This window comes from Scardinius erythrophthalmus (assembly GCF_964197995.2).
Source record: "Scardinius erythrophthalmus genome assembly, chromosome: 16".
Taxonomy (NCBI): Eukaryota; Metazoa; Chordata; class Actinopteri; order Cypriniformes; family Leuciscidae; genus Scardinius; species Scardinius erythrophthalmus.
In genome coordinates, this window is record NC_138236.1 from 27,010,895 (window position 1) to 27,027,653 (window position 16,759).

The 16,759-nt window shown below is 38.7% G+C and overlaps 1 protein-coding gene across 1 annotated transcript in view; it reads right to left on the reverse strand.

Moving 5' to 3' along the window:
- The window catches only part of ulk4 (unc-51 like kinase 4), a gene marked incomplete at its 5' end in the record, with an annotated part of 224,362 nt that overhangs the window by 159,378 nt on the left and 48,225 nt on the right, over positions 1 to 16,759 (reverse strand). Inside the window, 2 exons of the mRNA XM_081389791.1 lie at positions 5,706 to 5,833; positions 13,251 to 13,433. Coding sequence (XP_081245917.1) covers positions 5,706 to 5,833; positions 13,251 to 13,433 — 311 coding nt within the window. The remainder of the gene's footprint in view (positions 1 to 5,705; positions 5,834 to 13,250; positions 13,434 to 16,759) is intronic.

The following is a 16,759-nucleotide window of genomic DNA, read 5'->3' on the forward strand; positions in this document are numbered from 1 at the left end:
AACGACTCGAACCCGAAGACTCGAGAGATGAACGAATCATTTCTCTTTCCGTTACTGACTGCAAGAACGAAAAACTTGGACCCGAACACGAATTAGAGACTCGAAAGATGAACTAAACGTTTCTGTTTCCGTCCCTGCTGTATCACACACGGCACGACCCAGCAGACAGATCAGAGTCAGACACTGACGAGTCGACAACTAACGTCTCGAGACACGAGAGGAGGAGAACAAACGTGATAAATATGAAGTTGCAAAAGAAAAGAATGTCTCAGATCAGGAGGTGATGTGAACTAACAGAGTCACACTGCCCAACAACTAATCAATTAATAAAACATTTAGGTTTCTTATAATTTGGCTTTGGCTGCATTACCCTATAGTTTATTTTTATTCTTTTTACAAATGTAATCAACATTTTCGTAAGTTCTAGATGTGTTGGGATATTTAACATGCCATTTTATTTATATAATGCTGAAATGAACGAAATGACTCAAAAAAAGATTCGTTAATTTTGCTGAACGAGACTCAAAGATCCGAGTCAGTAAAATGATCTGAACTTCCCACTACTACTCATTATCATTCAAAGACACATGCACTTAAACAGAGCTGTTTTTGACCAGGTAAAATGAGTGTTTTCTTACAATACTAATGAGAATTTTTAATTAAAGTATATTACAAACTTTTAATTTAGACCTTAAAGAATCATATTAGCTTGTACAAAAATGGCATTATATGACCCCTTTAAACGGTTTTATTGCGCACCTTCCAGCCAATCATAATCGAGTATACAGACAGACCATGGTATAAGACATGTTAATGACCAGTTTAATATTTAAAGGTCTAAAATGCAGTGAATCTTGGCTTGCACTTCTGTAACCACAGCTGAATTTCTTTTCCCATGTAACGCATCAACCATGGTCCCACAGTGGCTAAACACCCTTTGGCTCAGCCTGCTACAGTTATTGGTACTGCTCTCAATGTTTAGATGGTGCCTGGGAGGCTCAATCTTTACACTTTTGGGAGGAAAAAACCAATGAATGGCATACTAATAGTAGTCAATGAACAATAAACTGGGTCAAGAAAATCTATCTATCTATCTATCTATCTATCTATCTATCTATCTATCTATCTATCTATCTATCTATCTATCTATCTATCTATCTATCTATCTATCTATCTATCTATCTATAAATTACAGGAACGTCTGTCTTTCTGTCTGTGTGTCTGTTAACCCTCTGGGGTCGACAAACGAGCCCTCACGTTTTGCTGGATTTTCGTCACATTGTAGCACAATAAACTTAAATTACTCCGTCATTTATGGTCATACAGAAAAAAGAAATATAAAAAAAGAATCTGTGATATTTCTACTTTTGTATGTGTCCACTTACAATCAAATCAAAACATTGTGCTTTTGTCAAATAAAGAAAATAGACAGGGTGTGCTTTCTGCCTCCCCGTCGCGGTGAACTTTTTTTTCTTGAGCAGGTCTATAAACTGAAACCAAACTCAAGCGAATATTTGTCACACATTTATGAGCCATATACCTTTATAAACATTTAAGGCCCTTTCACACCGGATGCGTAACGAAAAAGCGAATCGAAAAAGCGAATAGTTCGTGTGCGAATAGTTCGCATCAAAACCATTCACATCAGCCGCGACGCGAATTTGCGACGTCTGTGACGTTCAGAGAGCTTCAACATTCCAAAACTTTCGCGCGAATCGCACCGACAGCTGAGAAAACATGGACACTTCATCATCATCATCATCATCATCCAGTCATAGTCATAGCATCCAGTGAAGACGAGCTTTTCATTTTATTTAAAAGACAGAAAAGAAGGTTTTGGGTGCACCCAATCTTACAGAACAGAAAGTCTGAAGGGGAGTATGCTTATGTGCAGTTTTTTTTTTTTTTTGCGTCTTCAACAGTGCGTTTTGTAATGTAACTACACATTACATGTAACACACGAAGTAAGTTAAAAATCATTCGACTAGAAATATCACAAAGAATGTATAGTATAGCCTACTAAAAGCAGCCCTAAATAGTCTCACTGCATTTTGTTACGTGTTCAAAGTAAACACGGTCTCTGTCTCTATCTTTGACGATAATAGTGTTAGCTTTCTATCCCAAATGTAGTTTGGCCTGCTAGCCTACACAGCACAGGACTATCACACAACACACTCACAGTCGTGATAACCGGTTGGTTGGCAATGCTACGCCACACATTGTCTTTCAAATCGTTGTCCTTGTAGTATGTGAATTGGCTGAAGCCTATTCTGTCGCCGCAAAAGTAAAAAAAAAAATCGACATAGAAGCGAAAAAAATAAAAGTCGTTTTTTCGCCTCAGCACATTCGCGTTCGGTGTGGAAGCGCTCATTACACAAACAGCTGATAAAAAAATAAACCCATCGCGCGAATTATTCGTGCGTCAAAATCGCGTCCAGTGTGAAAGGGCCTTTAAGTGTGTACTTTTAAATGATCGGATTCAAACTGAAAACAAATATTCTCTGTTTAAGTAATTTGTATAAAACCAACAAGATGTCCAGCTTCTCAAACGCTTCCTCATTATTTTTAATTTGACCACGCCCACAAAAGAGATTCACATGCAAATCTCCACATGGAACGCGAACGCGCTCGTTACCTCAAAAACAAAACACGAAAAAACTTCACAAGTCTCTGCTTTTCGTCGAGTTTGAAAGACGCGCCGCGAGCTTACATTGGATTTACCTCAGAAGAAGAAGATTTGAAGACAAGAAAGATGTAAGGTAAGAAATTCTTACATATTAGTTTGTTATTGTTGCATAAATTTCACATAACAGTTGAACTGTTGCTAGATATATGGTGAATATTATAATAGTTAGACCCGTGTTTACTGTTACTGTGTTTGTGGATATCTGCTCAAACGTAGATATGTATATGGTAACCATAATGTTTCATATTTTGGAACGCGATCGCGTTTGAAAAGCAAAACGCACCAAACGGCTTCATGTTTTTACTATTATCTCATTTCATATCATCATAACGAATGGAAACATTTGAAGTAACATATGATAATCAATATATTTTTCTCTAGCTTAGTTGTTACTGAAATCTTTTGGAAGATTTACAGGCTACTATAGTTTATTGTTATTATTATTTTATGCAGCACTGCGCATAGCCTATGCCTACAAGGCACAACAAACCTGGTGTTCATTATATTATATATTGTTGGAAACATTTGTGTGTGTGTGTGTGTGTGTGTGTGTGTGTGTATTCTGTGAATTTTAAAAAGCAATTTTAACCAGAAAAATCTAAAATGTATTCCCAAAATCGTGCAGGCCTTTCTCTTGATATCAGTATGTTCACTTTTTTTTTTTTTTTCAGGGCCCAGATGCCGGTGAGTCCTGCTGACTTCAACATTCACATGAGTCTCTGTACATGAACATGGTAAAGTGAAAATCAAACACCTTGGAAATGAAAGGTATGTACAATGTTTTTAGGAATGGCACAAAGGTCTCTGTCTTTGGATCATTGTTTTTAATAAGTGTTTTTTTGTCATTTGTTTTGTATCTTTGGATTATGTTGTGTTGTAAATAAATCCAAACAATCAAAAAGCCATTTTTTTTAAATCTCCTCATAATTTGTGCAAGGTTGCTCAGAATGATAGGGCCTGATGACTCCTAATAGGGCCGTTAGGGGAGGGTCTTTGTCTTTCTCAGGTGTGAAAAGCTTAGATATTAATGACGTGATCACACCTCCCGCATAGAGCTTTCTCACACAAAACACGTCGCACAAATTTTAAATCAATATATTGTCTTATCTGAATGAGCAGTCAGGATGATTTTCACATAGTTTTGGAGCAAATATTCTAGGCTACGTGATACAATTTTAAAAAAGTCTTGTGAAGAAATAATCAGTATGGGTTTCATGGCCTTATTTCAATGAGATCTTTTTTTTTGTATTTTCACAAACCACGCATAAATGTCATTATCTCAAAACTACAAACTTTTACATACATGCTGCTGATATATTATTGTAGCAGAGTTTGTGCTGAATACAGTGTAATCAGACTTTAGCCATGAAAATGTCACAAGTAACAGAAATAAGCACAAATGTCAGAGCATGTCAGAACACCTCCAGGGCCCAGAAAACAGCTCAGACCCCAGAGGGTTAATCGCATATCTCTTGAACCGTTAGTCCGATGGATTTCAAACTTGACAGGTGTCTTGCTACGGGCACGAGTAATTGCAGTGCCAAGTTTGGCGTTGTTTGGATTAGAAATGCAAAAAATATCGTTAAATATATCGATAAAAGAAGCACACATTGGCTTTTGCCGCTCTAGCCGCTGGCCACTCCCCCTCTTACACTGCACACTGAGTGAGCACAGCGCAGGACCAGAGACAGAGAGGGTCGAAGAAAGCAGCAGAGCTTAAGTAGCGTTTTCTCGGAGTTCACTGTGTAGCTTGCTCCCTGAATCGTTGCGCTTATTCATTTGTGGATGTTAACTGAATCTGTAAGTCAGCTATACTGTTTATTTCTGAATATTGTATTTTATTCTGGTGCGCTTAACGTTATCGCTACTGTGTAATAGTAGCCTATGCTATTCACCAACTAAACATATACTATTCAATGCGTTCACAGTCTCTTTCACGGCCATCATTTGTAGTGGCCTATACACAAACTGTTTGCTCAAGCGTAGCGTTTTCTTGGAGTTCACTGTGTAGCCTGCTCCCTCAATCGTGTAGTTCAATTTTCCATATTTATTGTATGTCATTATGTCATTATCAGTATTTGCTTTCTACCATGCACAAATAAAAATGTCTCTGAACTTTTGCTGTGTAATTGTAACAATGAGCACTCAAACACACCGAACCAACAATTACTAAAAACACACACAAAAACTGATTTTGCATGGGCACTTTGCACTAGTGTATTTAAACATACAAAATCATACATACTTCACCCTTAAATAAACACTTCTTAATTGGTATGAGCAAGCATTAATTACATTTGCCAAAATGTGTAATAATCATGCATGCAAGGATATTTAGAGATGTTTAAAACATTATGAATGTTGGGAAGAACTTTTGAGGAACTTTTGCAGTCATAACAGAGGAAAGTCACTGAAATATTTAAAAACCTTCAACTAAAACAGTTACTGTCCAGTGGAGCAACAGACTCACTAGAGTGTCCATCCTCTCATGCATCTCTCCACCAACCATTTATGAAACATATATGATATTGATTTAGTCTATGCGTTTCCCTATCTCCATCTCCATGATGGTCTCTTCCTCTCTTTCTGATTCATATGTGGAATTATTTGTAGTGTGTTTGTACTTGGATATGGGGCACAAGAGGAACATCTCTCCTGTTTTTTCCTTTGTGCTTGTGTCTTTGTTTACCGTTCCGTGTATATTTGGCTCTCAGCGCTATTGAGGAACAGAAGCATTTCACCGGATCTATAACGTGTGTGCTCTGTCAATGTATTCTGCACAGTTGGTTTATGGGATTTCATTGTGTAGAGCAGGGGTGCCCAATCCTGCTCTTGCCGATCGACTGTCCTGCACAGTTTATCTCCAACCCTAATCAAACACACCTGAAGAAACCAATTAAGGTCTTCAGGATCACTTGAAAATTAAAGGCAGGTGTGTTTGATTAGGGTTGGAGATGAACTGTGCAGGACAGTCGATCGGCAGGAGCAGGATTGGGCACCCCTGGTGTAGAGTGTTTACCTGGAGTTACAGCAGAGCAGAAGCATCTCTCTGTTGTGCATAAGGACCTGCAGAAGAACGAGAAAGGCCTTGGCACGGATGACTGAAGACGGACTCTCCAGAGAGCGGATTATCTTCATAACAAAGTCCTGCAAAGAGGCGTTCAAGCCGTTAGCACAGTCTTGTTAGCGCACACGTGTCATTTAAAAAGACCAGGAGGTCTCTGGACATTTAGTGTGGCATAAGCCCCAATTGTCTGTCAGTAATTTGACAGTTGCTATCACTTACACAGCGAGGTGCTGGAGGGGATGGAAAAGCACCCCAAAATGCACTTGATAAAAAACAGAGGTTAATAAGCTAATGAGTTCCACAACATTTAGTGGGCAGCAAATCAGGAGGAATTGATTAACTTTCACTATCAGCATAATTGGGGGTGGGGGGTGGGGGACTGTCAAAAGCAAAACAATCCGAAACATTAGGATTAACTACAGCACGAGAAGGGGAGTTAATTAATTTCAAACGCACCTACTGTACTCTCGGCATGGATCGTAATTACATCAACAGTATTCCAAGCTGCACTCTGAGATTGCAGCACTTCCTTACCCAATTAGCCCAGTCACTCGGTGCTTCATTGAAATTTAAATTCTATGCTAGTCAATGTATGAATAAACACGCCACGTTCTGGACTTCTGTTCGTCAGGGGAATTAAGCAGTGAAATCCACAGCAGTTTATAATTGGTCCTGAGGTGATCCACTAAGTTTTAGGCACTCAAAATATTTTTTTTTGTTTTTCTAATATGTAGAGTAAAATTGGAAATTTACATGCAAATGAATACAGGTCAAAGGAAATTAGCATTGTTAATCTGAGAGGGCCTTGAAGGCAGTATACAGTGGCATTTAAATCAATTTCTACAGCCCATTTTCCAATTGATCTCTGCCTCAGATAAAGAGCAAAACAGAGCAGTACAATGTTTTGCTCGCTCCTGACACACCAGGTAGCATGCTGGGTAAATCCAAAACAAAAATAAGCTGCAGCCAGTGTCTGAATAGGGGATTAAGAAATTTATAAGTAATTTATAAGTTTATAATGTATAAGAATTGTGTGGGGAAAGAACTGGTATATCTGTAAATAATTCCTGATGAAAACTGGACATAACTGTTAAGGTTGTTTCATGGAGATAAATGTACAGAAATAATGATTATGATTAACTAAAACTACACTACCATTTAAAAGTTTTGGGTCAGAAAGGCTGTTTAAAGGGCACCTATTATGCAAAATTCACTTTTACATGGTGTTTGAACATAAATGTGTGTTGGCAGTGGACTGATGAATGAACCACCCTAGAATGATAAAAATCCACCCAGTAGTTTTTTTACTATCTCAATAAATCATAAGCACTGTCTCAGAACACCCTGTTCTAGATTTTCCTCATTGTGACGTAGAAATGAGCTAAGCCCCACCGACGTGATTTGATTGACATCTGGTTTTGGCATAGACCCCGCCCTCGGTGATCTGCATCCTCCATTGTTCGACAGCCGGTAATGTCTCCTAAGAAGTGTGTTGTGGGATGTAAGAATGGACATACTAGTCTTCACTGACATCAGAGCCACTGAAAACGCAGCGGATGGATTCTATTTATGAAGAAAAGGCACCACTTAAACTTCCTAAATACGAGATTCATTTTCTGACTGACTGTTTAGTGAACGAGGGTCAAAGTTAATCCTAGAGTGTGGATCGTTGCCTACAGTTCGCGATCCAACGTCACCTCCAGAAAAAGTAAGTGTATTTTATGATTTTTGAGCAAATAGTCATTTCAATCGATGTCAGCAAGTTCAACAACAAATGCGTCTAAAGCTATTTATTGTCGTCGTCAACTCGTCATAGGATGTCTCAACAAACAACTTCAGACAGTTTTATGTCACGTAGGCATTTTTTTGCAGCATTTACAAATGTAAATAAATTAAGGTCTGCTCTATCTCCATAGACAGTAGGCTATATAAACGTCTATCTCCCTCCCCTTAAGAAATAAATAAAAAAAATTGTTTGTACTTCACAGTAGTGTGTGTGTGTGTAGTTTCAAAAAATTGCGCGAACGTTATCACAGTTCGTGTGTGTGTGTGTGTGTTGCACATCCATAATGGCAAAAGGGACGCGATTAAAACTTTGTAAGTACATAAATGTATCAAATAACCATTCCGATACGTTTAGTCCATTCTCATTCGTGTTTATTCTGTGCCGGACTCTCTTCATCATCTAGGTCCAGCAGGGCGGGGATTATGCAGCTCATTTACATTTAAAGTGGTACACCAAAAACAGGTCTTTTTAAAACAGGCCCCAAAAATGACATTTTCAAATGGTTATAATAAATTAACTGTGGCGTATTTTGTGCTGAAACTTCACAAATGCATTCTGGGGACACCCAAGACCAATATTACATCTTCTAAAAAGGGTCATAATAGGTGCCCTTTAAAAAAAAGAAGAAACTAATCATTTTATTCAGCAAGGATGTATTAAATTGTGACATTAAAAGTGACATAAATCTTTTGTAACATGACAAATATCCTTACTATTTCAAATACAGTAAATGTGGTTCTTTTGAACTATTAATCAAAAAATAATGGAAATGTATGTAAATATATATTTAAAATATTTTTCATGGTATCCACAAAAATGTCGAGTAACACAACTGTTTCCAATATTTAAATAAGAAATGAGCAACAAATCAGCATATTACTGAAGGATGACACAATTAATGATTTCTGAAGGATCATGTGACACTGAAAAATAAATAAATAAATAAATAATAAACATATTTGAAAATAGAAAACCAAAAAAATATATATCTTACCAGGCCCAAACTTTTGAATGGTAGTGTATATAACTACAGATAATGTTTTTATAAGAGTTTTTATTATTATTATTATTATTATTATTACTATTATTATTATTATTTGTAGTAGAAATGAATTTTTCTAATATTTAGGGAACAACAGTGGCACAGAAATTACATACTTTAGATATAAAAATGTTTCATTATATAAAAGATATCACTAAAGTAATGAGTAAACACTATGTAATGAAAAAAATCTATAATTTGAAACAATTGGAAAACCACAGACCAGAGTACTTCTACCTCCAGAAGTCAAGACTAGAGAGTAAAAAAAAAAAAAAAAAAAAAAAAAAAACACCTTTCTGCAGGTGTTACTAACAAAAGAAAGAATGCTGAGTGGCAGTGAGGCACAGCGCCTGTCAACGCAGCTGCTTCAGAACACTGTATAGTTGCTGAGACTAACAAAAATAGTCCGATCTTAAAGTTGTTGACCGATGAAGTGCTGCCAGTACTAAGAGCGATACAGGCTGTCAATAACGAAAAGCAGAGAGAGATGGCACAGGATGTACAAAGTGTGTGTGTGCCAAACTGAAAGAAATCAAAAACTTATTGGCAGAACTTGCTTAAAAAAATAAATAAAACAATTCTGCACTATATGCAGCATTTTCTTCAAATTGGACGTGCTAAACTACTGCTGCACTGTTCAGAAGGTTATGGTCAAACATAAGAAAATGATCAGAATTGGGGTCAGTATGTACGGAACGAAACCGTTATGCCTAAGGAGTTCAAACTCTGCCATTAAGCTTTATACATACTGGCCCATTCTATCACAAGTCACGTGCAGTAGCGGAGACAGGGGGCAATTGTAACACTCTAAATTTCTTCAGTCACACTACACACACAGTGACACTTTTTTATTAAAATACTGTAGTTTCTCAGCATGATAAAAACATAAGCAGGGGATTTTAACAGGAGGGGACCTGTTACAACAACTTAAATAAATGCATGGTTGCAAGTTAAGAATTCTAATTTATTGATTTAATTAAAGGGGTGGTATAATGCCCCTTTTTACAATATGTAAAATAAGTCTCTGTTGTCCCCAGAGTGTGTTTGGGTAAAGAGTAAAGTTTTAGCTCAAAATACCCAACAGATAATTTTGTACAGCATGTTAAAGTTGTCCTTTTTTGAGGGTCAGTAAATGCGTTGTTTCGTGTGTGTGTGTGTGTGTGTGTGTGTGTGTCCCTTTAAATGCAAATGAGCTGCTGCTCCCCGCACAGAGGGCGGAGCTTCAAGAGCTCATGTGTGTTAGCAACTGTCACAAACTGTTCTGCCTTATGTTTAAACTGGAGTCGGACAATGATGGAGAGACTCAAGAAGAAGTGACAACATGTAGAATGCAACAAGACGTTTCTGAATGTTTAGTTGATTCATTTATGTTGCTGATGTGGAGTTAACTATCTTCAAGTCATTGATTAGCAAAGCCTGTCATGATAATCTATAAATCACTTGAGTGATAAATGTTGTAAGATGCCTACAGAGTGACATGCTATTGCATTTGTGTTACGTACTGCATTGCATGAAAAGACTGATGCGACAGCTTGAGCAGACTCACAAATGTGCTCTACTACAACAACTCTTCCTCTTCTCAACATGGACTGCGTGTTACCAGTTTATGTAAATTTTAGGGTTAGTGATGTCACTTTTGTGATGTCACACACGTATTCTTTTTGTTTTGAGCGTTGTAACTTTGCATATGTTGTTTATGCTCAAACAGCAACATTATACACTAACTAAAGCTAGAAAAGTTAAATCATAAATCAACCACCCATTTAAACATTTTAGGTTGCAAACATTATTTTGAGTTCTATTGACATAATAATTTTGATCATTTAACTTAATATTGTGTGTAACAAACTCAAATATCTGCATTAATTTTAGTAAAAAAAAAAAAAAAGCCTTAATGAAATAGTCTAGATAACTTTAAAATTGAGAAGTGGTTTTCTAGTTTCCAGCATGCTTTACACAGGACTGATAAGGAGAATAAACGTTAAAATTAGGTGTTATTTTATTTCTCTTTTAATGAAAGGAAAGACGAATTTGAAAGAGTTAGTTACGTCGAAGGTTTTGTGGTTACCATTGTGAATTCTTTAAAAATGTACTGACCTCACAAGGATTTTAACAAATCCACACTCACACACGTTGGGTGCCCACATTTTACAGGGACTTTCCATAGACAGAATGATTTTTATACTGTGCAAAATGCATATTCTATCCCCAAACCCTGCCCCTAAACCTACCCATCACAGAAAACGTTATGCATTTTTAGACCGTTAAGCATCCCTTCACCCTGTCTACACCGGAAACAACAGATGTTGTGTAGCATGGCGCTGCGCCGCAACTGCTAGAAGCTGTCTACACTGGACAGCTATGCAAAGCAACCTTTGCAAATCCATTTGTCCTTCCTATGAGAAGTATCACGAGTGCTTGGAGTACATCATAAATACAACGAGTCATCAGTTTACTGTCAGGGATTTGTCGTGTGAGTGAAACATCAAACATAAAGAGTATTTTTCCACCATTTTAATGTTGATCTCACAAAGACTTTTGCTTTAAATGCACATTATTCCTGACAGCTAAAATAATGTGTATCGTATATGTATCACTTTGAAGTGTACTCTCATTTGAGACACAGTGGGTTATTTAAGTGCCTTAACCAACCATTACAGGGTAAATGTAAGACTTTTTGTACTAAATGTGATATGACTTTTTCTCTATCATGGTACAGTACTGTATGTCTATTAATAGTCCAGTTTTTTTTGTCCCTAATCAAAATAATTAAAAAGAGTGAGAACTATAAAATCAGGATGAGGGAGAGAAAGATGGCAAGAGTGAAAAGAAAAAAGGGGCAAGGAAAAGAGTGAGGAGGACTAATAGAGAGAGAGAGAGAGAGAGAGAGAGAGAGAGAGAGAGAGAGAGAGAGAGAGAGAGAGAGAGAGAGAGAGAGAGAGAGAGAGAGAGAGAGAGAGAGAGAGAGAGAGAGAGAGAGAGAGAGAGAAGTGCAAGTTTAAGTGTTTTCATAAATGCACTCGGAATGCAACAAGGTGTGTAAAATCTGAGCAGTGTCCTTTGGGTTTCTTTGTACAGGAAGTACAAAACACCATGTTCTCGGGACAATTGCACGGATTCTCCCCTGCTCCAAACTTAACTCAAAGAAATCTCACATAGGACTTCACATGCTAGAATAGCTGTGTGCAACTGAATTGTGGACAACAAAGCACGCTTGTCCTTTTCTTTTTCCCTACTGAAACTATTTTTAATACTGTCATTAAAAGTGAGAGGAAAGAGTGAATATTTTCTGAATGCAATAAAAAACAAACAAAAGAAACCCGAGAGAAAATTAAAACATCATTCATTAAGGTGCATGTTTCTTTCACACCACCACTTTATTAATATTTAAATGTATAAAAACATGTTTGGATATTTCTGATAACCATGAATTATGCAGCTACGTCAAATCCCACAACCTCTTCCTAAACATTGCCAAGGCCAATAAAGTATTTATCTATTTATTAAGACTGTACACACTCACAGTTTACATTTTTACTTTAGAAAACCAAAACCTGCTATGATTGTTTGGAGAATGTTTGGTCTGGACCAGAGTTGGGTGTAATGCATTACTAAACAATTAATTTCTGTAATTTAAAGTGTGTGTGTGGGGGGGGGGGGGGGGTGAAATGCTAATTTTCACTCAATCTCCTGTTAATCTTGAGTACCTATAGAGTAGTATTGCATCCTTCATATCTCCAAAAAGTCTTTAGTTTTATTATATTTATAAAAGAAAGATAGGCTGTACCGAGTCTTTCCGGAAAAAAACGAGCGGCTGGAGGCGGGCCGTGTGGGCGAAGCTAAAGCTGTGTACTAACGCGCCAAGTTAACAACACACAGAGACATTTGAAGCAGTTTTACTCACCGCCCGGTTCCAACGCACGACCGCGAACCTTTATCATGCTTAGGCGACCTTGAGTGTCCAGAAAGGCGCCAAATAAATAAAATGTATTATTATTATTATTATCATTGCAACTACTCGATCCTTAAGCATTAGACGATCTGCAAATCCGTCGATCTGGGCTTTGTTTATAAAACAATCATCGTCGAAATGCAGGGAACAAACAGTCTTACACAACTCTGTTTATGCTCAGGAAAAACAAACTCCATCCACTGGTCCCTTAACGCTGGGTTCTTTGGGAATCTGTGCAGGGTTGTCTTGCCCTGGCAACCAAAAACCCACTTCTTTGGTGACATTGACTTCCCAAAAGCCGGGCAGGGCGCTTTGATGGGCGTACTGCTTTCGCTCTCTTGCTCTGGTCTACGAGTGCGCGCACGCCCGCGATCTTACCGGAGAAGTGCCCTTAGGACCCATATAAGGAAATTCCGCCACAGCTGACGTCACACAGACCCATACTCGAAAAAAACTTTCCGAAACTTGTGACAAACCGGAAGGACAATTTTTGGCACAGAAATACTCCTTCAAACGTACAATTTAATTTTTGAAACTTTGTCCATGTTTAGCATGGGAATCCAACTCTTTACCAGTGTAAAAAACTCAGTATGCATGAAATAGCATTTCACCCCCCCCCTTTAATTACTTTTGCATTGAAAATGTAAAGTAAGGAATTGCTCTAACTTTGACAGCCATAATAAATATGTATGCATGCATGTGCTTGTATGTACATACCCGGTCCTGTACCAATCTGTGGGAATGTGCTCCTGATGCTAACATGGCAGCGAACATAGTGAGCATGTGTTGCTGGACACGGCTGATGCCTGACACCAGGCAGCTGAGGATGCTGGGTAATCCCACCGTGTCAATCACGCTCTGGAAGGCTCCAGCAGATTGGCGTGTTATTTTACACAGAGCCTGGAAGGGCAGATAAATGGAAGAAGACAGATGGGTGGAGGTGGGCTGAATACAGTATCTCTAATGCTGCTGCTTTTTTGTTACATAATATTATTTATTTATTTATTTATTTGGAGGAATGTACTGTGAATGTCTTATTAAAAGGTTAAGAACCTTCCAGTTGAGTTAAAGGAAAAAAAGAAGAATGTGTCAGTTGATTTGCATGTAGGTCTGGAGTAAAAAATAAAATGAACCTAACCATAACATCATGAAGTATATATTTAAAGGGGTCATGACATGAGAAATCAAACTTGCCTTGAACTTTTGACATAAAGATGGTCTTTGAACCATTAAAACATCCTGCAAGTTTTATAGCTTAACACTCTGGGGTTTGAGATTTTTTTTTAGGGTAGATCGGCTGGATCAAGTCGCTCCTCAAAATTAATCCGAAACCACAGCTCTTGTGCACTCTTCTTCTGAGGTAAATTTGTCCAGGATTATTCCTCATCGCATCCCAAAATTATGCAAAGTAAATGAATCAGATGAAACTTGATGTGTTTTATCGAGTTGATGTGGCTGTTGTTTGCTGAGATCAATACCATATGCATAGCGTGTGGAGTCCATAGGCGTGCTGACATTAGGGGTAATGAGCTCACATGGAAACAACTGTACATCTATCTATTTTCAGACAGATTAGATAAACAGAGAATATTTGTTATCATTTTGAATTAGATCAAAGTAGAATGGATATATTGCTCATGTCTGTGTGACAAGAATTCGCTGAGTTTTGTTTTATTTTTGTGACGCGCACCAGAAAAAAGTACACTAAGACCGAGACGACAGAAAGCACAGCCCCGTTTGTTTTCTTTATTTTACAAACGCACATGTTTTGTTTGGATTGCAAGTGGACACAAACTAGATGTACCGCATCGCGGTACAAAATATGACCGCCGCTCAGGCCTGCACTGGCTTTCCACAAAAATAAATGACGTGGAGTACTTTGGCTGTATTGTGTGTTTATGTATATACCTAAAAAAAGTAATAGTATGTGCATGTCTGTCTGTGTGTGTGTGTGTGTGTGTGTGTGTGTGTGTGTCTGTGCGTGTATGTATGTGTGCGTACATGTGTGCGCGTGTGTGTTTGTGTGTGTGTGTGTGTGTCTGTGCATGTGGATTTGTATGTGTGTGTATGGGTGTGTGTCTGTGCGTGTGGATGTCAGTGTGTGTGCATGCTTGCGTTTGTTTGTATTCCTGCATGTGTGTGTGTGACAGAATCATCCTAAACCAGCAACCCTTCGCTCAACAGCACCATCTACAGGCCGATGAGTGTAAAGTCACTAAATGTGCACATAAATGAATTTATTTTATACCCCCCCATGGATGAAATTCTACAAAACTTAGCAGAGGATACCCCCAGAGGATGTCAAGTTAATCATACACATGAAATATGGTGCAGTTCTGAACATCTCCACTGAAGATAGGGGCGATAAAAGCAGAATAATATTGCATTTTCATTTTTTATGTGAGGGGCGCAAATCACAAATGAGTGATTATGGGCTAGGTTGATGTGGGCCCTTAAGAGCAACATACCATAAAAATTTCTTCATCCTCGGTGCCACGGTTCAGGTAGTTATTTAGGAAAAACTGCATTTTTTTGGGTTTTGGGGGGGGGGTGGCCCCCGGGGACCAAACGAAATTTTTCCGTAGAAGTCTAGTGGGGCTACATGCCCACCAAATTTCATGTTCCCCGGTGTTTCGGTGTCCCTGGTATCGTTGACGAAAAATTTACGGGGGCCCCAGCGCAGGGGGGGGAAGTGGCCCCCGGGGACCAAACGAAATTTTTCCGTAAAAGTCTAGTAGACCTACAGACCATAAAAATTTCTTCATCCTCGGTGCCACGGTTCAGGTAGTTATTTAGGAAAAAATGCATTTTTTTGGGTTTGGGGGGGGCCCAGCGTGGGGGGGGAGTGGCCCCCGGGGACCAAACGAAATTTTTCCGTAAAAGTCTAGTAGACCAACATACCATAAAAAAATTCTTCATCCTCGGTGCCACGGTTCAGGTAGTTATTTAGGAAAAACTGCATTTTTTTGGTACGGGGGCCCCAGCGCGCGGGGGGGGGGGGTGGCCCCCGGGGACCAAACGAAATTTTTCCGTAAAAGTCTAGTAGACCAACATACCATAAAAATTTCTTCATCCTCGGTGCCACGGTTCAGGTAGTTATTTAGGAAACCTGCATTTTTTTGGGTTTGGGGGGGCCCAGCGCGGGGGGGGAGTGGCCCCCGGGGACCAAATGAAATTTTTCCGTAGAAGTCTAGTGGGGCTACATGCCCACCAAATTTCATGTTCCCCGGTGCTTCGGTGTCCCTGGTATCGTTGACGAAAAATTTACGGGGGCCCCAGCGCGGGGGGGGAAGTGGCCCCCGGGGACCAAACGAAATTTTTCCGTAAAAGTCTAGTAGACCAACATACCATAAAAATGTCTTCATCCTCGGTGCCACGGTTCAGGTAGTTATTTAGGAAAAACTGCATTTTTTTGGGTTTGGGGGGGGCCCAGCGCGGGGGGGGGAGTGGCCCCCGGGGACCAAACGAAATTTTTCCTTAGAAGTCTAGTGGGGCTACATGCTCACCAAATTTCATGTTCCCCGGTGCTTCGGTGTCCCTGGTATCGTTGACGAAAAATTACATCCCTATATGTAATATCCCTATATGACCGCTTTCACTAGCTACGCTAGCGGCGGTCATAATAAAAGTTACGAATGATGATGTATTGCTTTTATCTGTATGATCATAAATGGAGTATTTTAAGTCGATTTCTCTGCTATGTGAAAAAAAATCCAACAGAAGTTTGTGCGTTTGGATTTTTCAGGATCTGTGACGTTACACGGGCAAATACAATTGCATATGACTGCCTCCAGAGCAAGACATTGTTGAATAGTTATACATCATCGCAACATAAAAAAAAAACGAATTCCAAGTTTACTGGGTTGTTACACTCACAAGATTAGTCACAATGGTCCAAACCCAACTAGTATATATTGGCCTATCTGCTAAACAAACAAAGATTCAAAGTTGTTTTTGTTAACTTTTGGCAGGTTTTTAGTTGTAGTGCCTTAAATGAGCAGAATTGCACAAATTCCTCTCAGAATGCCCTGTTGTCTATAGGTATCAAGTTTCTTTATGTTTGGCAGATATTTAGCAATTAATCAAACTGGAAGACCTCCTCTTCAAAATTGCCTTGGCTTATATCTTCACAACACTTTGAGGAATTTTCATAAATGCTATACATTTTCAAACACTCAATAGACGGAAATTCCATTTAAATTCTAGACCATACGGTTGTGAAGATA